This window comes from Protopterus annectens, chromosome 3.part1 (genome assembly GCF_019279795.1).
Source record: "Protopterus annectens isolate FY-2018-M chromosome 3.part1, PAN1.0, whole genome shotgun sequence".
Taxonomy (NCBI): Eukaryota; Metazoa; Chordata; order Ceratodontiformes; family Protopteridae; genus Protopterus; species Protopterus annectens.
Window position 1 is genome coordinate 1,411,701,694 of NC_056732.1, and position 26,226 is coordinate 1,411,727,919.

General features: G+C 48.3%; 1 protein-coding gene across 2 annotated transcripts in view; it reads right to left on the reverse strand.

Annotated features, from left to right (window-relative positions):
* PUF60 (poly(U) binding splicing factor 60) overlaps positions 1 to 26,226 on the reverse strand; it is a 2,163,680-nt gene that overhangs the window by 1,626,395 nt on the left and 511,059 nt on the right. For both annotated transcript variants that reach the window (XM_044067489.1, XM_044067490.1), the window contains exon 4: positions 18,507 to 18,596. In XM_044067489.1, coding sequence (XP_043923424.1) covers positions 18,507 to 18,596 — 90 coding nt within the window. The remainder of the gene's footprint in view (positions 1 to 18,506; positions 18,597 to 26,226) is intronic.

Genomic DNA, 26,226 nt, shown 5'->3' on the forward strand with positions numbered 1-26,226 from the left:
ATTGTATTCAATTATGGACCTTATAAGGGAAGAAAACAGGGATGTTATGACCTGTCCCTGGATGAGATACCCTTACTTATGAGGTGGGCCATGTAGAAAGCTTTCCATACAGTGGAAGCAACATGGTGGTCAAAAGTAGGTTGCTATCATTCTGGCTGCCCAAATACTTCACGACTGACTGTGCTTAGGACATTATTAATGTGATAATTTGTGGGGACGTCACTCTCCCCAAAGGGGATAATAATGCATTTTTTGGTATTCAGCTTGAGCCCATATTTCTGGCACCAGTTATTTGTTTGGTTGAGACCTTCTTAGAGGATGTCCACGTCACTAGTGGAACTGATGACAGCGCCCAGCTTGCACTCATCTGCAAACTTTGTCAGCCATAGCCCACTGGTTTTGGCCTGTACCTCAGACAAGTATATCCCAAATAACAGAGACCCCAAGATTGAACTCTGGGGTACGCCACTCTATACGGGGCAACTGCTTGAGGTGGCTTCCCCTATTTTGACTAAATGGGTTCTATCAGTGAGCCAAGGTAGCGACCCATCTAGTAACATATGGATTGATGCCTAGTTGAGAGAGTTCATCTATTATGCCTGAGTGGGGAATAGTGCCAAAGGCTTTGGCCAGGTCAAGGTAGGAGTTGTGCACAGCCTTCCCCTCATCCATGGCTTTGGTGACTCTTGAAAGTCGACCAAATTTAACAGACATGACCTCCCCTTGAAGAAGCCAAACTGTGTGGGATCGAGTGCTTGGAAGTTGCCAATGTCCTTGTTAATGAGGTCCATAGTAATCCGTTCCATGGCCTTGAAGATCATGCTAGTTAGGCTGATTGGTCTATAATTTCTCGGGTCAGTGGGCGCTCCACCTTTGTGTAAAGGGATGGCAGTGGCTGTCCTCCACATAGCTGGGACAAAGCCGGTGCTCAGGCTATGGGTGAATAGGGTGCTTAATGGTGCTGCAAGTTCTTGCCATAGTTCATATAAGATGCAGCCTGGGATGTTATTGGGTCCCATGGAGGCTGTATTTTTTCCTTTGAGACCGCAGTGATGACCCGACCCCTAGATATAAGGGGAAGGGGGCAGGTACTGGGAATGTTGTGATTTACTGGCAGAGAGGGCAGAGGGGTGACATTTTCACTGAATCTGTCACCCAGCAAGTTTGCTTTATCTAGGGCATTTGTATATGTAGTGTCCTTGACCACAAGTTATGATCAGATATGGGTGCTAACTTTGAGATTACGGACATATATGAAGAAGGCCTTATGACTGTCTCTAGTAGATGTGGCCAAACTGGGTTTGAAGGATTTCACTAGTGCTCTTATTTGCTTGCTTTGGCTAAGGAGAGATTGCTTCCAATTGGGCACCTGCTCATTCTTGGTCCTGGACAGCAATTTTTTTCTTCGGTTACAGAGTTTATTTACTGCAGATGTCCACCAGACAGGTTTACTCTTCATTGCGGAGGATGATTTAGTCCTGTCAGGTATTCCTAACTCCATGCATCTATATAAATGTTCGTATAGTAATTTGGTACCATTTTGGAAACTGATGTCAGTTCCTGGGGGGGGGGGCCGTGGAGCTGTTTATATAACATCCCTCAGGAGGCCGTAATCAGCTTTGGAGAAGTTTTTTTTTTTGTTTGATTCTACCTAGCGGGAGGTCGGGGCAGATGGTGACTTCGAACGCGACTGCTTTATGGTCGGATCTTACAAGGGAGCATGATCACTGCAGCATCCCTGCAGTGGTTACTCATGCTGGTTAATACCAAGTCCAAGAGATCACCTCTTGTGGGGGTAACGACTAGCTGTTCCAAGCATTTGCATTGACAGAAATCGAAGAATCTCTCGGCATTTTCTGTTCTGGCATGAGCAGTTCTTCCAGTCTATGTTTGGGTAGTTAAAGTCGCCCAGGATCAAGGTAAAGAGTTCAATCTTGATAGATTCAAAGAGGTCTGGAAAGGCAGTTTGGGAATAGAGTCAGATCTGTGAGCCGGTAGCTAGCTATGATTTCTATAGGGGTGTTGGTCAATGGTTAACTGCAGCTGGAGTGTCTCTTGTGCATCAAACTGTTTGACCAGCCTGGATGTGTGCTATGTGTAACATATATTCAAACTCCACCACCTTTGGCTTTACTACCCACAGTTTCGGGTACATCAGCCGGTGGGATCAGGAACCTATCAAAGCATTTAGGGATAGGCTATATGGTATCTGGTTCCTTCCATGTCTGGCAAGATACCAAATCAACAAGTTCATCCGATGGCAGGTGTCACCCAGGACACAGACTAGCCCCCCTGAACGCCTCAAATAACAGCGACTCCTCAGGAGGAGATGACTGAACAGACCACCGACCTTTCTGCTTCAGGATCTCCAGAATGTCTTTGAAAGAGATGAAATCAGGTGGGGATCGACAGGATCCTTCTTCATCAAAGTTATTGTCTTTGTTCAAGGACTCCATCGGGGAGTCAATGTGCCTCCTCATTGCACGTGTTCTTCCTGGGGACTTCCTCCACGGGATACTGAGGGGAAGCACCATAAGAAGGGGACTCTTCCTCGGCGGGACAACTCTGAAAACTGTTCAGGACAGAATGGCTTGGAGCAGGATGAACAAGGTCAAGACCACGACTCAACGGGGGTGAAATGGTAGGCTGCAGGACATAAGACACCAAGGGAGAATACCCTTTCCAATACCTGGAAGACCAATGGGCCCAGAAATGTCCCTTCCACCTCCCTTGGAGCTGAAGCAACGAGGTAGAGGCAGTCAGAACTCGCTCCAGATCCACAACCTCCAGAAGCAATTGGACTAGAGATGTTGGAGGCTGACGAGAATTCTGACAAGAAAGCAGCTAATCCCAGTCCCCCGGACCCAGAGCCAACATCTTAGCTTTAAGATCCGCACTGCTCTGAAGGAATACGAACAGGGCCACTATCAGAGTAGAGGAAAGTGGCTTCCCCAGTGCCAACTCAGACGCACTCAGAAGTCCCAAAATCTTCACCTCCGAAGCCACAAACTGGATCGGAGAACAAGTCCTGATGGTATGGGCAGAGTAGCTCACGGATCTGACAGAGGACAGAGAAGACACTACCCCCATCTAAATCTGGATCTTGTGGAATTTCCTCATCATACTGTCCTTGCCTGCCTTGGACTAGAGGAAGTCAATGAGGGAGGTCTGGAATGCCTAGGCTTTGGTGAAGGGGACTGTCCTAGCAGACTTGGAGGCCTGCTTCGAACTTTCAGATCCAGTGCCCTAGGACCCGCTGCTGGAGCCAAAGGAACAGGAGAAGATATGGCGATTACTTCAGTTGGATCTGAGGAGGCCTATGGATCCAGTGAGGCAGCAGACTTCTTTGCATCCGAGGAAGACCGATCCAAATTTTGTTTAGATTACATTTTAGGTTCCAAAGGGTGCCTTGGGGAGGAAGAAAGATACCTCCTCTTTGTCTCCTTGAAGGAAGAAGACGAAGCCATTGAGGGTGTCAGCCTCAGACGCAAAAGGAAGGAAACCAATCACGATAAGCTTGTTGTGCCTGTCCACCAGCGCACATGGATTAAAGGACGCACAAATGTCACAATTCACCTTCAGATGGTCCGCACCTAAACAGCGGACGCACTCCTTGTGGGCATCTTGATTAGGGATCTTGTGCCCACAAGAACTGCAGTTAAAACCTGGATATAGTTTGTCTGAAATAACAGCCAACTGACAAACCTGACCGAAGCTGCCAAAAACAAAAACACCCTACAGTAACTGCTATGCACAAACTGAATTCTACCAGATAACATGCACACTAAAGACTAGTTCAGGAAAAAACTAGAATAACTAACTATAACCCTAAAACACTACCCAAACTACTTAGCTGCCTTACCGCCAAAAACCACAAAAAGAAAAAATACAAAAAAAAAAAATTCAAATCCTAACAGACTTTGAAAACTAGAAAACTAAGACGCGACCATGGGAGGAGCACACTATTAAGCTATAACTATTACAAGTTGAAAAACTGACAAAGGATTTCAATTGAAGAAAGAGACCAGATCTTCCACCTGGTTTTGAAAGTGGTAAACAAGATCTGAGGTACTAAAGTGGGTGTACTGCATTATGGGTAAAGGGAGGAGCTTGAGAATCTGATCCAAGTATGGAAGAAGTGGCCAAACTGGATCCGAGGGTCAGATCCAAGACCCATTCGTGAGGAGGAAAGTAGACTTGCGTACCCTTACCATAAATGTAGATGCTCGAGTGTATTCACTGTTGCAGTCATCACCTGTGGGTTATCCCTGCTGTGGTAGCCCTCAGCCATCCCGAATCCCAGAGTCAATGTTAATCCGCGCTGGCTGCTGTTGCTTGCTGCCTGACATCAGGTTGTCAGTGAAGAAAGGAAGGCAGCCGATGCGAGTACATAAGTTTTTCTTGCCCTAAATCAGTCAGAGGCCCAAGTAAATATGGAAAAGTGGTCCTGTGGATAAAAGCCACCATTAGAAACTTGTATCTCGCTAAAGAAAGGAGATAAAAGGGCGAAGGAGGGTGGGAAACCAGGACTGCAACAGTGAATACACTCTAACATCTACATTTATGGTAAGTGTACACAACAGTACTATTTTCTTCATGTTTCACTATTGCAGTCATCACCTGTGGGAGGATTCCCAATGCTGAGGGGAGGTAGGATTACTAAAAGACCTAGGAATGGGTGAACATGCCCTGCAGAACTGCAGAGGCAAACCCTGCCCTAGTCTTAGAAAACAGAGGTAGGTGGTAATGCTTGGTAAAGGTATGACAGAAGTCCAGGTGGCAGCTTCCAGGAAGACCCTGGTGGGAACTCCTCTGAGGAATGCTGTGGAAGTGGAGGCTGCCCTAGTGGAATGGGTTCGAATAGACTTAGGGAGAGGGTTTCTCATGCAATCTGTAGCAAAAATGGATACAGTGTGATATCCATTTGGAAATGGGCTTCCTCTCTGCCCCTGGGGCAAAGCTGACAAGTAGTTGGTCTGTTTTCCTGAAGGGTTTAGTACGGTCCAGATAGTATGTGAGCTGTCTGTGCACATCTAGTGAGTGCAAAATTATTTCCCCCTTGTTTTGAGGGTTAGGAAAGAAGGTGGGTAGATGTATGGCCTGGTTGAGAGTTACATTAGATACCACCTTGGGCATAAAGGAGGGATTAGTCCTCAGGGAGACCGTGTCTGCGTGGAAGATGATGAAGGGCTCAATGGCCATGAGTGCCTGAAGTTCTGAAACCCTTCTGGCTGAGGTGATAGCTAGGAGAAAAGCAGTCTTCCAGGAGAGTTATCTTAGTTCTGCTGAAGCAGCAGGTTTGAAGAGTGGTAAAGTTAGTTTTTCCAAAACATAATTCAAGTTCCAAGCTGGAGTGGGTGGCCTTCTGGGAAGTCTGATATTAGAAGCCCCTCTGAGGAATGGTTTAATCAAAGGATGGGAGAACAGGGGCTGTTCTGTATCAAAATAAGCTGAAATGGCTGAGGTGTGGATTTTAATAAAGAATGAGAGGCCACTATCAAGTAGCTCCGCTAGGTAGTCCAGGATAAGAGAGAGGGAAATTTGTGAGGTACTGCACGCTCTGGACTGGCTCCAGGAGCAGAATCTTTTCCATTTTCCTGCGTAAGATTTTCTGGTGCTGGACCTTCTGGCCTCTGTGATAATACCAAGGACCTGTTTGCTTAACAAGGGCCCCTTGTTTGCCTTCAGAGTATTAGCCATGCTGAAAGTTTGAGAGTCTGCAAGTCTGGATGCAGCATCCCCCCCACCTGAGTTAAGAGGTTTGAGATCAGGGGAAGCTGCCTGGGAGGCTGTAAGGTCAGGCTGCGCAGTAAGCGGTACCAATGTTATTTGGGCCAATCTGGGGCAATGAAGATGGACTTTGTTCTATCCTCCCTTATTTTGATCAGTACCTAGGAATAAGAGGCAGAAGAATGAATGCATACACAGAGGGGGGGTGTTCCAGGGGAAGAACAAGGCATCCACCTTCCACACTGGTTTGTTGATGTACCACATTACTGTGGTGTTGTCTGTTTTGATAAGGAGAACCCCTGGCTTGAGATGGGGTTTGAAGGATGTCCGAGCCTTTTGTACTGCAATCATTTCCTTCTTGTTGATGTGTAAGGGAAGGTGCTGGGCATCCCAAAGACCTTGGGTGCACCTGCCTTCTAGGTGAGTGCCCCAAGCTATGTCTGAGGCATTGGTGGGAATGGTCTGCCCAGTTGGGCAGAGGGGGAAGGAAAGACCCTTGTTCTGGGCCCAGGCCCCTGCCAACCAGAGAAAAGCAGCCAATATACAAGGGATCTGAGGTACAGAGGTCTCTAGAGGTTGAGTGTTGACACCAAAGGCTCTTTAGGTACCACTGAAGTTTTCTTACGTGAAGCCTGGCCAAAGGAATTAAAAGGATGCAAGATACCATGTACCCCAAGGCTTGCAGGAACTTCCTCGCAGTGAGGTGACTTCTGGAAGCCATCTGGGTAAAATAGATGGGAAGCTCTGCTTTTTTGGGGCTAGGAAGGCCATTTGGGATGCTGTGTCCAGCAGTGCTCCCAAGAAAATGATCTTCCTGAAGGGTGTTAGCCTTAATTTCTTCTCGTTGATGGTGTACCCTAAGGAGGTTAGGAGAGTTTTGACAAACAGGAGATCCTTGAGGAGCTTTTCTTTGCAATCTGCCTAAATGAGGCAGTTGCCCAGATAAGGGTAAATTTGTATATTTTTCTGTCTGCAAAAGGCTATAGCTGGGGCTAAGAATTTGGTGAATACCATGGGCAGTAGATAAGCCAAAGGGTAGCACACAGAAAATACAGTTGTGTACACTTAACCATAAATGTAGATGTTAGAGTGTATTCACTGCTAAAGTCATCACCTTTGGGTTATCCCTGCCAGGGGTAGCCCTCAGTCGGCCCAAATACCAGAGGCTTAGTATTTCTGCGTTGGTTGCTGTCGCGTCAGGACTGACGTCAGGTCGTCAGTAGTATAAAGTAAGGCAGCAGACGCCATTGCATCAGTTTTTCTTGCCCTGTCAGAAGCCCCCCAGTGGGAGCCAGTATATGGTGGAAGAACCCCACCAGTAGAAAGTAAATACCAAAAACTTCCTTGTAAGGAAAGGGACAGAGAGAGAGAGAGACAGACAAAAGGGGGATGGAGGGAGGGAAACCAGGACTGCAGCAGTGAATACACTCAAACATCTACATTTATGGTAAGTGTACACAAGTGTACTATGTTCTTCATGTTTCACTGTTGCAGTCATCACATTTAGGTTGATTCCCAAAGCTGAGAAAAAGCGTGGAGGCAGTCAAGAAGACTGAGGGCTGGCTAGGATGCCCTGCAAGACTGCAGTGGCAAAGCCTGCCCTGGATTTGGGGAAGATAGACAGGTGGTAATGCTTGGTAAAGGTGTGAACAGATGTCCATGTTGCAGTCTCCAGGATGTCCCTGGTGGGGACTCCTGTAAGGAATGCTGCAGAGGTGGAGGCTGCTCTGGTAGAGTGAGTCCTGACTCCCTTAGGGGAGGTTTTCCATGTTGCTTCTAGCAGAAATGGATGCAGTGTGCTATCCATTTCGAAATGGTTTGTTTGGATATGGCTTTGCCCTCTGCTCCTGCAGCAAAGCTGACTAACAATTGATCATTCCTTCTGAATGATTTAGTCCTATCTAGATAGGATCTGAGCTGTCTTTGCACATCTAGAGTGTGAAGTATCCTTTCTCCCTTGTTTTGTGGGTTAAAGAAAAAGTGTGCAAATGAATGGATTGGTTGAGAGCCACACTGGACACCACTTTTGGCATGAAGGACGGGTTAGTCCTGAGGGGCACCCTGTCAGCATGGAAAATGAAGGGTTCTACAGCCATGAATGCTTGTAGCTCGGACAATCTTCTGGCTAAAGTGATGGCCAGAAGTAAGGCTGTCTTCCAGGAGAGAAACTTTAACTCTGCTGAAATTAGAAGTTATGTACTCACCATAACGTTCCATCTGAGTAGGTGTATTCATTTGTCTGCAACCTGTGGGTTATGGATCCGATATCGGATCCGAAACGGCATGGTTTTCCAGCTATGGATCCGAGCTCTCAGCTCCTCCCCTCACCCATAATGCCCTGCTCTCCCTACATGACCTCAGATCGAGTTTGCCAACAATAGAAATACCCTAAAAAGGGTAACACATAATATGCAGGAAACTGGCAAGGCCAGGGGGATAGGAGGGCGGGATGGTTGCAGACAAATGAATACACCTACTCAGATGGAACGTTATGGTGAGTACATAACTTCTAAATCTGAAGTAGGAGATTCGTTTGTCTGCAACCTGTGGGACAGAGTCCCCAGCTACCTGAATCTTGGGCGGCCATCATGGAAGGATATTCCGGAGCACCGCGGAGCCAAAGGATGCTCTACCTCTAGATGTAATATCCAACTTGTAGTGGGAGATAAAGGTATGAGATGAAGCCCAAGTGGCTGCTGAACAAATATCATCCAGAGGAATCCTAGCTTTAAAGGCCGCTGAAGTAGAAACTGACCGGGTTGAATGGGCATGTACTCCCTCCGTGCGGGCCTTCCAGAAGCTTGATAAGCCAATAAGATGCACTGCTAAATCCAGCGTGATAAGGAGACTTTGGAAATTGGTTTACCCAAATTGAATTTAGCAAAGGAAATAAACAACTGGTCGGATTGCCTATGACCAGCTGTCCTGTTCAGATAAAATCTAAGTTGCCTGTGAACATCTAAGGAATGTAGCTTGTATTCACCTTTGTTTTGATATTTAGGAAAGAAAACAGGGAGGTTAATGGATTGATTAATATTTGCTTCAGAAGCTACCTTAGGAAGAAAGGACGGGTTGGTCCTGAGGTATACACGGTCCGGATGAAAGACCAAGTAGGGAGGCTTGACGGATAAGGCTTGAAGTTCTGAAACTCTCTTGGCCGAGGTAATGGCTACTAAAAGGCCGTCTTGAAAGATAAAAATTTCAGATCTACAGTAGCCGCAGGTTCGAAGGGGGGAGCGGTCAAGGCCTGAAGGACCAGAGAAAGGTCCCAAGGAGGAACCACTTGCTTTACAGGGGGTCTGAGGAGAAAAGTACCTTTTAGGAAAATCTTACACAATTTGGCAGACATCAGTGGACTGGAGTCTTGACCAATATGATAGTGAGAAATTGCCGCAAGTTGCACTTTGACCGTGGAACTGCTGGCACCATCATTAAAAAGAGTGGTTAGAAAGTCAAGCACCAGAGAAAGGGGAACTGTGAAGGGGTCTAGACCTTGCAGCTCCACCCAAATGGAGAATCGTTTCCACTTACTGCGGTAAACTTTCCTGGTAGATGGTTTATGAGCCGCCACCAAGATGGCCTTAACTGGAGACGAAATACCGGGAGTCCTGATCAGGAGTGGAACTGGAGCAGCCAAGCAGTCAGCTTCAGGTTGTCCAGATTCGGGGTTGATAGGTGGGATGGGTGAGATATCAGATCCGGAATGGGATCTAGAATCCAAGGAGGATTCACTGAGTGAGACCTTAGGAAAGGGAACCAGATCTGTCGAGGCCAGAATGGGGCAATGAGAATCATTCTGCACCCCAACCGAGAGGCTTTCTGAAGAACTTGGAGCATCAGAGGCAAAGGGGGGTAAGCATAAAGAAGACCGGGTGGCCAAGCATGCACCAGAGCATCTCTTGGGGTATCTCCGGGAGGAGGTATTAGAGCGGAAAAAAGTGTCGCACTTGGTGTTTGAGGGAGACGCAAAAAGATCGCAACAAGGAGTTCCCCACCGTGCGAAGATGCGTTTCGCTACCTGAGCATTGAGAGACCACTCGTAAGGGGAGAGAATGGTGCAACTGAGTTTGTCCGCAAGGATGTTGGACCGACCCGGAATATGCGTTGCGATGAGAAAGCGGTTGGTGGAGATTGCCCATTCCCACACTCTCATGGCTTCTCGACTAAGAGGGTAAGACCTAGTTCCTCCCTGTTTGTTGATATACCAGACGACAGACATGTTGTCCGACTGAATCGCAATAGTTCCAAAGGGAAGAAAGGCCTGAAGTGCTTGCAACGCTAAGAGCGCTGCTCTCATCTCTAGAACGTTGATATGCAGTAAGGTCTCTGAATCGTTCCACGTGCCTTGGACCGTCTGGCCTGCAAAATGCCCCCCTCACCCGAGGCGGGAGGCGTCCGTGGTCACCGTGGCGAGAAGGGGAGAAGCACAAAAGGGGCGGCCTCCGTGGAGATCTGGAGAGTGGAGCCACCACAGGAGGGACCGCTTGCAAGCCTTGCTGATCGCAATGGGATGATGCATAGGAAGAGCAAGATAAGACCACTGAACTAGGAGTGCCCATTGAAGGATGCGCATATTGAACCTGGCGAGAGGAAGAAGAGCTATCGCTGCTGCCATGGACCCTAGAGCCCTCAGGACCAACTCCGCCGGAACTGAGCTGGAGTGGAGAATGGCCCGCACCTGGAGCTGCAGATTCTGAATTCTGTCCGCAGTGAGGAAGGCTCTTAACTCCTCGTGTCTAACCTGGCACCTATAAAATCTATGAACTGCGTAGGGGCTAGGTTGGATTTTTCTGTATTTATTGTGATGCCCAGACGGGGAGCTAGATGGAGAAATGAATCTCGCGCCAATAACAGTAGATGCCTTGTTGGAGCGGTGAGAAGCCAGTCGTCCAGGTAAAGGAAGACCTGCACCCCCTGAAGCCTCAGGTGGGCCGCTACCACTGCTAATACCTTGGTGAACACCCTGGGGGCTGTGGTGAGACCAAAGGGAAGGACCCGGAACTGGTAGTGACTGGCTCCCAGCTGGAAGCGGAGAAACCTCCTGGAGCGCCTGTCCATTAGTATATGGTAGTACGCATCCTTGAGGTCTATGGAGCACATCCAGTGATTTTCTCCTAGAAGGGGGAGAACAGACTGCAATGTAACCATTCGGAACTTCTCCTTGGGAACTGCCAGGTTCAAGAGTGAAAGGTCTAATATTGGTCTTAGATCCCCCGTCTTTTTTGGCACTAAAAAGAACCTGGAGTAGAACCCTGATCCGATCTGGTCTGGGGGGACGGGCTGGATGGCTCTTTTCTTTAGCAGATGGCCAATTTCTGCCAAAGCGGCCTCCCACTGACCGGGTGGAACGTCGGGGAGGGACTTCAATTTTGGAATGTGATGAAATGGGATGCGGTATCCTCTGGATATGATGCGGAGGACCCAGCGGTCTGATGTTATGGACTCCCATGCCGCTAGGTGCTCCGAAGCATCCCCAACTGCCTCCAGAGTGGAGCAGCCGGGCAACCCTTCAGGGCTGCTGCGCGGGCCGCTCAGAGAAGGGTTCTCTGGACCCAAGTTCCTGGGAGCCCCTGTGCCCTGGGGCGGCCCTCCCTGTCCTCCTCTGCCACGGAAGGACTGGTTGTCCGGAGCGGTTGGGATTGCTGCGACTTCGAACCACATCTTCTTCTGGCCCTTTGGTTCCTAGAATAGGGCCTCTGGGGCACAGAGAAGCGGATTCCGACGGCAGACAGCGTCTTCCCGTCCTTTTCGATCTGGGTCAAGGTATCACGAACAGTTTTGCCAAAGAGGGCAGAACCATCGAAGGGAGCGTTCGCAAATGACGCCTTGAAGGGCTCCGTGAAATCGCAATGACGGAGCCAGGCCTGACGTCTAGTAACTAGGCCTGCCCCTGCGGCTCTAGCGGCACCTTCCGTAGCATGGGACAGTAACCGCATAGAGGTATTAGTCACGGACCTGAGAGTGGCCATACGGGTGGAGTGCAACAATTTGTCCTCCTCTGACATGGACTCTGGGGGGGGGGGGGGGTGCAGCGTATTCCTTGATAAGATTGCGCTGCATCCTAATCACATGTGCCAGGTAGTTCAGCGCCCTTACTGAAAAGGTCGCTGAACTAAACATCCGCTTCCCCAAGCGGTCCATCATCCTAGACTCCTTGCTCGGGGGATGGACCGAGGGACTCTCCTGAGCAAGTTCCCTCTTGGTGGCTGCCGCCGTCAACATGGCATCTACCGGAGGCCCCTTACTCCAATGGGCACGGTCAGCCGGGGGACTAAGTATACGGTCAGGCCTTTTTGGAATTGGCTCCACGGTGTCCGGTTCCTTCCACGCCCTGGTGGTAATCAGGTCTACCAGGGGGTCGGCAGGAGGGGACACCCAAGACATAGACGGGCCCGCTTCAAATGCCTCCAAGAACAGGGACTCGTCCGAGGAAGACTTGGGGGCAGACCACCCCCCCTTATGCGAAGCATTTCCATGATGTCTCCAAAGGAGACATCCTCGGGGGGTGATCTTGGGGAGCCTTCCCCTTCCTCCAAGTCCGTGTCTTCAGTGAGAGACTCGGGGGAGTCTATGTGCCTCCTTCTGCACGTATGCTTGCGAGGGGCATCCTCCGGGGGGCTGTCAGAGGACTCCTCGCAAACTGTGACCTGTTCCAAAGGAACAACTTGGGGCAAAGGAGCGGGCTGTCCCAATGGCGGGATGGTGGAAGCCTGGCCCAGTGCAGATGGGGCGCGGGACGGAGCCGAAGCAAGTGCCGGGGGTCCAGAAACCCTCAACAGGGCCCTCTCCACTACATCAAAAGCAGAGGGGGAGCCGACCTCGACCAAAGGATCCGATAATCGGCTCCCCCTAGGATCCGAAGAGTGGATCGGAGCCAGCACCGAAGCACTCGGATCCGAGGGGGCAGTGCGCTCAGACACGGACAGCCGAAGGAGCACTGATCCCCTGATCCGGCTCGATCCAGGCTCCGAGAGGTCGGATCCGAAGCACTCGAGGGCAGGGTCGGATCCGAAGTACCCAGTACTATTGGCGCCGACCCACCCCCAGCTCCGAAGCTGCTCGGCTCCAACTGCTCCGAACCCGGGTAGCGGGTCAGAGAAGGAGCTATAGGTTTAAAGAAAGGGGTCTAGCTCCCCCCCAGAGGGGGGGGGGGAGGCAAGAGCACTCCCATCTGCATCTGGGCCTGGATGAACCTTCTCATCATCCGGACCAGATCAGCATCAGATAAACTGTACGTAGATCTTGACGAGGCTACCGAGGTAGGCCTTGAGTGCCTCCTCGATAGCCTCGATGGAGATTGGGTCTCCTCCTCCTCAGGTCCCGGTGAAAAGCACACAGAAGACCGGAGCCGAGGAGGGGGAGAACCAGCAGACAAGGAGGCCGGAGGAGAAGCCCGCTTGGCAGGCGGGGCCAAAACAGAGGTCTCGGCCCGCCGCTTATGGTGCTTCGCCCTCCGGTCCTTCTTTCTTGCTTCCCTCTCCTCCAAACCACTACAGGGAGGTTGAGTCCCAGGAGGAGGAGGGGGAGCCGGAGAGGAGGGAACCGTAGACACGGTACCCCGGCGAGCGGTAGCCGGAGCCGTGTCCGGGGGCAAAAGTCCCGCCAGGACCAGCTTCGACCTCCGCTCCTTCAATGCCCTGGGGTTGAACCCTGCACAAATGGAACATCCAGAAGTGAGGTGTTCAACCCCAAGGCATCGAACGCACCGAGTGTGGCCATCAGCAGGGGAAAGCTTATGGCCACACTCGGAGCACTTCGAAAAAACAGCCTTAGGTTGTTCAGACATCCTAAGAACACTCGCTTTTTACTTAAACTAGTCTAAGAAAGTAAAAGCTAACTAGCCAAACAAACACAGGCCCAAACACACACTACGCACCAGCGATGGGAGGGAAACTAAAAGTTATAAAAGTTAATAAAACTAAACAACTTTAAGCTACAATAAAGGAAACCTAAACTTTCACACAAAACTGTTGAAAAAACTTTAAATTTAACACTAAAATTAGCTGAATAAACACTTAGCTGTAGAGCTCTCAGAAACCAATCTGGTCACCAGCGCGGCAAACTAGATCTGAGGTCATGTAGGGAGAGCAGGGCATTATGGGTGAGGGGAGGAGCTGAGAGCTCGGATCCATAGCTAGAAAACCATGCCGGTTCGGATCCGATATCGGATCCATAACCCACAGGTTGCAGACAAATGAATCTCCTACTTCAGATCTGCTGGTTCAGAGGTGGTAGGGTGAGCTTTTCCGACAGAAAGTTTACATCTCAAGCTGGGATAGGTGCTCTCCTGGGAGGCCTCAAGTTGCTATCCCCTCTTAGGAACTGTTTGATGAGAGGGTGTGAGAAAAGTGGCTGCTCAGTGTTGAAATAAGCAGAGATAGCAGAAGCATGAATTTTAATAGAGGAAAAGGAGAGGTTTATACTTTTTTACCCCATCTGTCCAATGCTCGGGAATCCTTATCTGAGGGGGTGGGATTCTTAGCAGAAGTTGCTTTAATTCCTTTAGGCCCTTGAGAAATAACCTCAGGGTCAGCAGTACGATTTTTGGAAAGAAATTTGTGTAAGTCCAGGGACTCTAATACCGGTCAGGTTTCGATTTCATGAAAACATCATCCACAACATCCAGGACAGGAGGAATGGCAGAGGGTCTGTGCTGTGAAAGATAGAAGAATTCCCTGAGTCTCTTTTTAGACTGAGGGTAGTCCTGACATTCCCATTGGAAATGCTCCCTTAAAGTATGTAGGGTTTCCCCAAAGGAAAAGTCCTCGGGAGGAGAGGCTGAAGGAATGGATTACTCTGAATCAGAATCCTCATAAGCAGAGAGGGGTTGCATGTCTTCATATTCAGATGCATCAGAACCATCGGACTCCTGTTCAGATAAAACTACTAGGGACAAATCTCTTTCTTTTGGAAGGGGTAGCTTGGCTTCCCCTGATCAGCATTGAGGTCTTCCGCCATTTTAAGCATTTGAGACCGAGGCAAGGAAGCAGGTGCCTGAGACTGGGCCGGTTTCTTGGGTGTGACTCATACCCTTGGCCTTAGAAACTCGGTAGTTTTCGAAAGTACGGCAGACGCGAAAAGTCTGTCGAGAAATGGTAGTGCAAAATACTTTCTCGCCGGTGCCTGCTCAGCGGCTCTGGACCCATCCAAGGTAGAGATATCTGCAGGATCCTTAGTTGAATTACAGTTTTGTGGCATACCGAATTCCAAAAGGGTCTCGATAGCGGCCTGCAAATCCACAGAAGCAGGCATCAGGAGCTGCGAAAGTGCCTCACTGAGGACTGGAGAACTGACAAGCTTAATGGAAGCGTCAGTAGGTCTGGACCTGTGCAGTCAGTCTGTCTTTATTCTTACGTTTTTTCGGAAGATCTGCTGTCAGATGGCTTACCGAAGCCATATCGGAATTAGAGGACAGAGAGAAAATATCTAGTTACGATAAGGGCACAACGCCGTATAGTTCAGGCATTCAACAAAGCACAAAAGTGACAGTGAGGGACATTGTGGTCTGGTCCTAAGCAAGTGATGCAGTAAGAATGAAAGTCTCGGAGTGGTATTTGCCTTCCACAGGCGAGACAATTGTTAACTTTTTCTGACATTGGTTAGAGCAAGAAAAAAGGATCCTCAATGGGGTACTTAGCTTTAGGAAACTTCACCTTCAATTCAGAAAAAGAAAACTCAGGTAGCGGCCGACCGGCACTCATGTGAACTGCTTCTGCTTCAGGCTCCGCAGCAAGAAAGATTGATGCAATGGCATTGGCTGCCTTACTTTGTACTACTGACGACCTGACATCAGTCCTGAAGCGACAGCAACCGACGCAGAAATACTAAGCCTCTGGTATTCGGTTAGCCGAGAGCTACCCTGGCAAGGATAACCCAAATGTGAGGACTGCAACAGCGAAACAAAACATCACCACATACAGCACCATAGATATAGCAGACAGGTTCAGTAAAAACTACACCCCCCCCCCATCAGTAAACTAGGACATCCCCAGCACCTGCCTCCCCCCTCCTCTCATCACCAGGGAGCAGATCTTCAATGCCTTCTCAAAGGCAAAAAATACAGTCTCCATGGGACCCGATAACATCCCGGGCCGTAACCTACATTAACTCAGGCATGAGCTCTCAGCTCCATTACGCACCCTATCCAACCAAGGCCTGAGCACCAGCTTTGTCCCAGGCCAAAGACAGCCACTGTCATCCCTTTACACAAAGATGGAGCGTCCATTACAGGCCCATCAAACTAGCCTGATCTGCAAGGCCATAGAATGCATTATGGACCTTATAAACAAGGACACTGGCAGCCTCCAAATGTTTGACCCCATACAGTTTGGTTTTGTCAATGGGAAATCAAGCCTATTATACTTGGTCAACGACTTTGAAACAGTCGCCACAGCCACGGACGAGGGGAAGACGGTGCACACTGCCTACCTTGACCTAGCCAAAGCCTTCAACACTATTCTCCACTCGGGCATAAAAGATGAACTCTCCCAGCTAGGCATCAACCCATACGTTACCAGATGTGTAGCTAACTGGCTCACTGATAGAACCCACTCAAGTCAAAATAGGGGAAGCCACTTCTAGTAGTAGACCCATAACAAGTGGTGTACCCCAAGAATCTATCTTGGGGCCTCTACTGTTTAGGATATACTTTTCTGAAGTGCAAGGCAAAACCAGTGATCTGTGGCTGACCAAGTGTGCAGATGACTGCAAGCTGCGCGCTATCTTAAATTCCCACAGTTATGTGAACAACTTCCAAGAGGGCCTTAACCAAACAAATGAATGGTGCCAGAAGCATGGCCTCAAACAGAATGCCAAGAAATGAATCATTATCCCCTTCAGGAAAAATGGCATCCCCACTAATTATCACATTAATAAAAATGTGATAAGTACATAGTCAGTCATGAGGGACTTGGGCACCCACGATGATAGCAACCTGACTTTTGACCACCACGTTGCCTGTGTTGTACAGAAGGCTTTCTACATAGCCGCCCCCCCCCCCAATAAGAGTATTTCATCCAGGAACAAGGTCATAGTCATCTCTGCACTCCTCCCTTATCAGACTCATTATCGAATACAATGCTCCCTTTGGCAAATACCTTGCCAAGCATATGCAGCAGCTGGAAAGACCACAGAGGTTGCTGACCAGGAAAATCCAGGGTCTCAAACACCTATCCTACACACATAGGCTAAAAGCCCTGTCCATCTACTCAGTCTCGTACAGACTGCTCAGAGGTGACCAGTGTCTGGCATAGAACGCCATCTCAGACTCAGCCTTGATGGTGTTCCTATCCGTAAGTCAAACTCAAGATTTGCAACTCGCAAGCAAGGTCTCAACCTGGTCTGTGACATTAACAGAACTTGTTGACAGGATAGATTTGTGTCCCAAAGACTTACCCAGTCTGTGGATTAGACTCCTTCTCCAGATCTCTAGCCCTCTTTAAGAGGAACCTGGGCGACTAGATGGAAAACAAGAGATACACTCCTGGGACTCCACCTGTGTCCTTGCTGGACCGGGGAAACAGGTGTTGACTTTGTGGGAACATGGGGGGAAATTCTTGGCTAGGCTTAATAAGGGCCTACGGGCCAATAGCCTAGTATCATCCTATGAACCTATGAATAAGGTGGTAAGACAGCAGTAAGTTGCCAGTCGACCAACAAGCAAGACAACTGTTGCCTTAAAAGGAAGTGCCCTAAATAGTGGCTTTTTGCTTGCAAGAAAAAACATTTACTTCTAAGATACCACAGTACCTTACAAATTTTTCCTAGAAAGTTATGGCCAATAAGGAGTGATTTAGACAACAAAGAATTTACAATGGCAAAGCCATAAACTTAAGCTCTTTTATAACGCACACACCTTTTATAGAAAAGACTGAATAAATGATCTTCTAGGACACATGTAAGTCAGCAATGCTGCAATGTGGTGTGGGCAGAGTTTCACCAAACTGACCAATGTGCATTGCAGAAATAAAGAAACACTTAGACCTGTAACTGTTGCAAAAAATATTCCAGATAACACAGCTGTGCTACTTCCCATTCATTCACCTTGGAAATGTAAGACTTATTCAGCTGCACAGTCTTATCACTTAAGATGGGAGGGCAAATTAACCCCCTTCCAGAATATACTCAGTTAAACTGCAGTGATATTTTTCCCCTCTTCTAACAATAGGATTCAACAACTTCTCCCATCATAAGCCAAATACATCTAAGAGCTCACAAAAAGTGAGCAGATTACACACAGGACAAGCAATGACTAAGAACAGCCCTAAACATTTAACTTTCTAGAGCAGCAAACAGGACCCACTGAAGTGTCCTGCAATTATGCATATTTGCTCTATACATAAAACCAGTTCAAAAACTGGAGTTGGTTGTTGGAACGTACAACCGAAGTCAAACTAGGAGACTTGTCACTGTGTGTGAGCACAGCGTAGCTAAGGTGTGTGGCAGTGGTATTCTGCATGTGATGAAAGTGGGGCTAGGAAACATTCAAAATGAAATAAAGGAGTTTAAACAAGTAGAATGGAAATAACAAGAACCATCATAAAAGGCAATCCCGGAGCTTAAACTATGATATTTCAAAGTTGAATAGCAGGAGCTCATTATTTCAACCATCCCCTTCTGAGGTCTACTGTGGCACAAACAAAAATTTTAAATGCAAAATTCAGCTGGAAATGCCAGCTACGTTAAAATGGCTGAACATGTTATTTCCACTTTCAAAGCATTTAAACAACCTTAAAGTGAACTAATCCATCCCAAGTAAGCTAGGCAAGTAAATTCACCTGCAAGTTCGTCAGCTGCTGCTGCTGGTGTGCAATTGTTTGCTTCACTAGCACACTCTTGATGCTTTGTTCCATTGCATACTTCTTTGCCTGCAACAAACAAATGTTAGGACTGAAAAGGTAGAAATAAGCATCTGAGAATTACACTGAGAGAATAATACAACATACAGCAAAATAAGCACATACCAAGGTCCAAAGCTGATGAGCCCTGAAGGCAAAATGCAGCAACAGAGGTTAAAAAAGTGCTGAAAGCTTTTGTTCCTTACAACACACTTGGAATTTCCTGAAGTAGTATTCAGCACTTTGTCGTTTAGTGACATTTTTACACATTATAAATACACAATACACAGATATACAGAAGTATACAATAACTGCTGATGAGATTACTCAAAACAAAAATCACTGAACAACCTTTTGTATTCAGCTCTACCTCACTCTACCTGAAGTGATTGCAAATGTAAACCAATAGCTTACTTTTCTGATCACAAAAACTTAACTTTTACATGTGGGTTATTTACCAACATCCTAGGATATTAAATATGCTATCTCCAGGATGGCACAACTTAGAAAGGGGGGAAACCCTGCATTATCAGATGCTCATCTCAAGGTTGAGACCTTGTGCTCACCGTATGATACTCTCCAAGTACTCTCCTTAAACAGAACTCAACCTTTCACTGAAATGAGAGAAAAAGAAGTTATGTACTCACCATAATGTTCATTTGTCTTCAACGTGTGGTTATTCGGATGTGAATCGGATCAGAGATGGCCGCATCACTAGCATCTGATCAGAGCTCCAAGCTCCTCCCCTTACACATAATGCTCCCATCTCCTTCCTTCCCTCAGATCGAGTTTGCTGCTCAAGAAAACACAACCACGACCCAATAAGACCTTACCACTAATGGCTCCCAACAACTAAGCCAAGCATAACCCAGGAGAGCCACTATAGTGCTCCTCTCCTAAATACAAGGTTGGAACAATAGTGACAAGGTCAGGTGGAAGAGGGGGGATGGTTGAAGACAAATGAAGTACAACTACTCAGATGGAACGTTATGGTGAGTACATAAATTCTTTATCTGAAATAGTTGATTACATTTGGTCTTCAACCTGTGGGACAGAGTCCCCAGCTACCAACACCTGAGTGGCCCTCATGGAAGGATATTCCGGAGCACCGTGGAGCCAAAGGATGCCCTACTCCTGGATACGATGTCCAATTTGTAAGGACATACGAAGGTATAAGATGAGGACCAAGCAGCTGCAGAATAAATTTCATCCAGTGACACCCTAGACCAAAAAGCCGCCGAGGTGGCCATGAACCTAGTGGAGTGGGCTTTCACCTGACCCAGAGGGGAAATGCCTCTATCAGAATATGCTCAAATGATACATTGGGAAATCCAGCGAACAATGGTCACTTTAGAAATAGGCTTGCCCAGAAATGTTTTCTAACAGGAGACATACATGTGATGAGGTTTGCGAAAAGATTTTGTGTAAATAAAACCTCAGTTGTCTGTCTACGTCCACAAGTGTAATTTGTATTCGCCCCTATTTTAGAAATTTGGAAAGAAAACAGAAAGGATTGACAGTATGATTAATATTGGTTTCTGAAGAGACCTTTGGAAGAAAAAAGAAGTTATGTTCTTACCATAACATTCCATGTGAGTTGTTCATCTCGCCTTTGTTCTTACATACGGGTTCGGAGCCGATCCCTCGGCTCCGAGTCGGCCACATTCCAAGCTCTGCATCTAAGAGAAGCTCGAGGCACAGTCCTTATCCCATGATCCTCTCCTGCCAACCCTCAGATCTAGTTTGCTATGAAACCCAGACAACAGAAGACATACCCGCCTACACATGCATACGTACCAATACACATATACACGTATATACACAAATATGTAAGGACAGATATACGCATATATATTATACATGTCCGAATATGTATGCATACATAGAGACAGGCAGCCCAAGGGGACCATGAGAAAAGACAACCAGCCACCAGTCGTACCTGTTCTTCCAGAACACGGAGGGGGAAGGAGGGCGGGAATGTAAGAACAAAGGCGAGATGAACAACTCACATGGAACATTATGGTAAGAACATAACTTCTTTATGTGAAGTTGTTCGATCTCGCCGTTTGTTCTTGCACACTGGTAGCGTCCCTAGCACCCTAAACCCAGGGTGGCTCACGGGAGAACATCCCTGAGAACAGTGGAACCAAAGGAAGCCCTGTCCACTTTGTAATGAGTAATAAAGGTATGAGGTTTGGCCGAGGTAGCCGCTGCACAAATGGTACCTATCGGTAAACAAGCCGCATGGGCTAGGGAAGTAGAAACAGCTCTAGTAGAATGAGCTTTAGCTTTGCACGGAATAGACTGATTGGAAGATGAATAAACAAAGTTTATGCAGTCCGAAAGCCATTTGGATAACGTGATTTTTGTTACTGCAAGTCCTTTCTTATTATCTGCATGAGAAACAAAAAGTTGATCCGATTTCCTGAATTCTTTTGTTCTGTCGAGGTAAAATCTCAGCTGTGCATGTCCAATTTGTGTAACATGTATTCCAATTTATTGGTATGGTGCCTGAAAAAAGTGGGAAGTTCTATGGACTGATTAAGATTAGATTCTGAGCAGACTTTTGATAGAAAGGACGGATTAGTACGCAAGGTGACCCTGTCTGGGTGAAAGATCAGATACAGGGGTCTAATTGACAGTGCCTGCAGCTCTGAGACTCTGCGAGCTGAAGTGATTGCAACAAGAAACAGGGTTTTCCAGGAAAAATATTTAAGTGGGCATGACGAAGCTGGTTCAAAGGGTGATAACATAAGTTGGGATAGCATCAGATTTAAATTCCAAGGAAAAAACGGACTTCGAATGGGTGGTCAGAGATAAGTTTCCTTCAGGAAAGCTCTACAAAGTCTGAGAGACATAACTGTAGCGCCCCCCTCACCCACATGAAAATTAGATATGGCAGCCTACTGTACCCTTATGGTGGATGTTGAAGCCCCCTGATGAAAGAGAGTAGATAGAAAATTTAGAACCTTATGAATAGGAGCAAACAAGGATCTAAACCTTGTTTGGAAGCCCAACACACGAAACATTTCCACTTGCTCTTGTACAATTTTCTAGTGGAGGTTTTGTGGGAAGAAATCAAAATATGTTGTACTGCTGGAGACAAAAGATCTGACCTGGCTAAGCTGGGAAGTGAAGCAGCCATGCTGTCAATTTGAGGGACGAAAGAGAGGGGTGAAGAACTCCTGACGAGTGGGTCAGAAAGTCTGGCACTGGGTCCAGAGTCCAAGGTTCCTCTATTTGGTGAGCTTGGAGGAAGGGGAACCAGATTTGTCGAGGCCAGAATAGTGCTGTCAAGATGATCGTCCTTTCCAGACCTTTGGCTTTCTGCAGAAATTTTGAGATTAGTGGAACAGGAGGGGAAGGCATATAGGAGACCCAGGGGCCAATCGTGCACAAGTGCGTTCCTGGGGGTGCCCCCCCGGAGGGGGAAGTGGGGCGAAATAGGTTCTGCATTTGGTATTCAAGGAGGATGCAAAAAGGTCGCAGCAAGGCTGGCCCCATCTGCGGAATATCCTCTCAGCTACATGATTTTTGAGGGACCACTCGTGAGGCAACAGGATGGCTCTGCTCAATCTGTCCGCTATTACGTTGGATGTCCCCGGGATGTGCATTGCTATGAGAAAGTGTCCAGTGGACACAGCCCATTGCCAGATTCTCAGGGCCTCTCTGCATACGGGGTAAGACCTGGTTCCTCCTTGTTTATGTACCAGACCACTGACATGTTGTCTGTCTGAATTGCAAGTGTTCCCGGAGGTAAGTAGTCGTGAAAGTGCTGCAACGCCAGGAGCACTGCTCTCAACTCCAGGACATTGATGTGCAGATTGTACTCCATTTTCGACCACTCGCCTTGAACGAGGGGGGGACGAATGGGCGGCCTATCATAAGCTCGTGGCTGTTCATCCACCATCGAAGATCCCGCTTGCAAGCCTCCGTGAGCAGGATGTTGTGTGACAATGGTAGTCGTTGGTAAGACCACTGTGCGAAGAGTAGCCACTGGAGGATCCTCATGTGCATTCTCCCTATGGGGACCTTGATAAGGGTAGCTGCCATCATGCCTAAAACTTTCAAGACCTGTGCAGCGGGGACTCTTGTTTTGTAGAAGAGTAGAAATCTGTTCCCTCAAGGCTGAAACTCTTGTTTGGGGAAGCCTGATCAGAGTTAAGGTAGTGTCCAATTCCGCTCCTATGAATGATATATGCTGTGAGGGCGACAAGGCAGATTTTTCGGAGTTCAGTGTTATGCCTAAATGGGAACAGAGATTGATTGTATAGTCCCTGGCTTGCAATAGGTGATGCCGGGTGGTGGCGGTAAGGAGCCAGTCGTCTAAGTATGGAAAACCCGGAATCCCAGTCGCCTCAGATGGGACGCCACTACTGCCATGCACTTGGTGAACACCCTGGGGGCTGAGCTGAGGCCAAAGGGTAGAGCTCGAAACTGAAAATGATTGGCTCCCAGCCGGAAGCGCAGGTGAGCTCTGGATGGCCTGGCCATTTTTATGTGGTAGTATGCATCCTTGAGATCTATAGAGCACATCCAATTGTTCAGTTGAAGAAACGGAAGGATCAATTGCAGCGTGACCATCCGGAATTTTTCCTTCTTCATGAAGTTATTGAGTTTGCTGAGGTCCAGTATAGGCCTCCAGTCCCGTTTTCTTTGGAGCTAAAAAGAACCCTGAGTAAGTTCCGGATCCTATTTGGTCTGCTGAGACTGGCTGGATGACTCTCTTTTCTAACAGCGTTTGTATTTCTATGGCTGCCTGATCCCGCAGAGTGGGTGGAACATCTGGGAATCTTTTTTGGGTGGGAGGATTGTTTAAGAGAGAGATGTTGTTTCCTCTGGTTATTATGCTTTTTACCCAGGAATCTGAAGTGAGATTTAGCCAGGCCTCTGGGTATAAAACCAAGTGACCCCCGACTGCCTCCAGAGCAGGACAGCCGGGCCTCCACTCAGGAGTGCTGGAAGGGCTTTCCCAGGGGCGCTATCCCTGTCGGCCTGGTTCTGCGGACCCCCTCTGCTGCCTGGGCGGCATCTTCCATTCCTTCCCCCTCCTCTGCCTCTGGAGGGGGTTTCACTAGGTGTGGATTGGAAAGCTCCCAGAGTCTTCCGGAACCACATTTTTCCACCTCTTTGCCCTTTGGGGTATGGTCTAGAAGGGGCGGAAAAACAGACCCCTACGGCAGACAGGGTCTTTCCTTCTTGCTCACACCTAGTGAGCGTCTTCTTCACTTTGGGCCCAAACAAGGAGGAGCCATCAAAAGGGGCATTAATAAAGGAAGACTTGAAGGCTTCCGCAAAGGAGCATAGGCGCATCCAGGATTGTCTCCTCAGAGCGATCGCTGAAGCTGCAGCCCTACTCGATCCTTCGGCTGCATACGAAATGAGCTGCATGGATGAGTTAACGATAAGAGTTTAGGGTACTGAGCTGTGCTGTCACCTTGTCTGATACAGCAGCATCTGTGGTACCCTGTAGAGTATCTCCCAATTCCTTGAGGAGATCTCTTTGAAGACAGGTAAAATGAGTGAGGTAGTTCAGCGATCGCATGGAAAAAGTCGCTGAACTAAAAATGCGCTTCAGTACCTGTCCATCGTCCTAAAGTCTTAGTTAGGAGGATGAACAGAGGAAGATGCTTCAGACATTTCTTTCTTGGTGGCCACCGCCACCACCATAGTATCAACTGGGACTCCCTTGGTGAGATGCGCTTTATCCTGGGGTGCAGTGATGTACTTATTGGGCCTTCGAGGGACTGGTGCCAAAGTGTCAGGGGACTCCCATGCCCTTCGAGCTATTAAATCCATTAACTCGTCGAAGGGCGGAGTTACCCAGCAGGTGGAAGGTTGAGCCCCAAAAGCCTTCAGCAACACCGACTCATCCTCAGTGGGGGCAAGTGACTGCCAGTCACCCCTCTGAGAATTTCCAGGATGTCGGCAAACGAGAAATCCTCGGAGGAGGACCGTGGGGACCCCTCTGACTCATCCAAGTCGGTGTCCGATGTCAATGATTCCTGTGGGGAATCACGGTGCCTCCTCTTGCACACTCTCTTTCTCGGGACTTCATCAGAAGGGACATCTGGTGAAGCTTCCAAGGAGCAGGGTTCTTCCTCTGGGGCTGACTGAGGCTTTGGGTCTCTACGCTTGGTGGGGACCGGTGGTGCAGAGACAGAATGCGGACCTTTCGGGGAGGGAGAAGAGGAATCTGAAGACGCGAACGTCTTACTAGACAAAACCTTCCTCGTGGCCTGGAAGGCACCGGAGCCCCGGGCCGAGGACTCCTCCGGTTCTGAAGAAGACGGTAGCCTCCCCGGGCCCGGAACCACGGGCTCCGATCCTGAGGACAGAGCCGAACTAATCTGCGCCGAGGCACCGAGGGGAAGAGTCGGAACCGAAACTTCGGTTCGACCCCCCCCCCCCGGAACCGAGGAGAGACTGTCGGCTCCGAGACCCCTCGATGGGTACCGAGGGTGTCGAGGTCAGTGGAGCCGAAAGCACTAAAGAAGGCTTTGGCTCCGGGGGATCAACAATCATCAGATCCTTGACTCCCGGCTCCGATGACTCGATGGGTCTCGAAGGAGGATCTATGGATGGAACAGGAAGGGCTTCAAGCTTCGAAACCAACTGGGACGAAACCGCAATTAGTTTGGATAAGGCCGTGTTCTCCATCAGCTTCTGCACCACTCGATCCACATCGGTATCTGACAGTGCTCTGGAGGAACGGGTCGAAGGGGGCGAAGAGGTCACAGAGCGAAGGATCGATGAAGGGAGTACCTCTGACACCGGCTCTAAGACCTGGACCTCACCCCGAGGCAGCAGCTTGGTGCTCGGCTCCAAGGTCTGTGGAGCCGGCAACCGAATCTTAACAGAGGTACTCTGAGCCGATGACCTGGGCTCCGATACCTTCGAAGACTTCGACCCCTTCAAAGACTTTGATGACTGGTCTGCCTTCCCTAATGCCTCCTGAAACGCTGGCTTCAGGAGACCCCTCTCAATCAGTTTCCTGCGTCTTTCCATCATCACTCTGCCACTAAACGAGTGGCAGATGGAGCAGTCCTCCTGAAGATGGAGAGAGCCTAGACAGTAGACGCAGGAAACGTGGCTGTCTGTTATGGACATTTTCTGTCCACACTGGCAACGTTTAAAACCAGACTTGGCTTTATCTGACATGTCCTGAATAGAAAATATATATCTATATCTATATCTATATCTATATATATATATATATATACACACACACAGACACACAATAACTAACCTAAGGCAGGCTAGGAGCAGCCGCTCCCACAAATTCTTAAACACTATATTAAACTAACACGCACACACACACACACACACACACACACACACACACACACACTAATACTAACTCTAATACTAAGAAAAACTCTAATAATTTTTAACTTTATAGAAATATATAGTAAATTTTTATACAGAAAAAAGGATACTGGCCCGAGCTCTCACTCGACGATGAGACCTGTTGCAGCGGCAAACTAGATCTGAGGGTTAGCAGGAGAGGATCATGGGATAGGGACTGTGTCTTGAGCTTCTCTTAGATGCAGAGCTTGGAATGTGGCCGACTCGGAGCCGAGGGATCGGCTCCGAACCAGTGTGTAAGAACAAACGGCGAGATCGAACAACTTCACATGGAAGGATTTATATGCAGGGA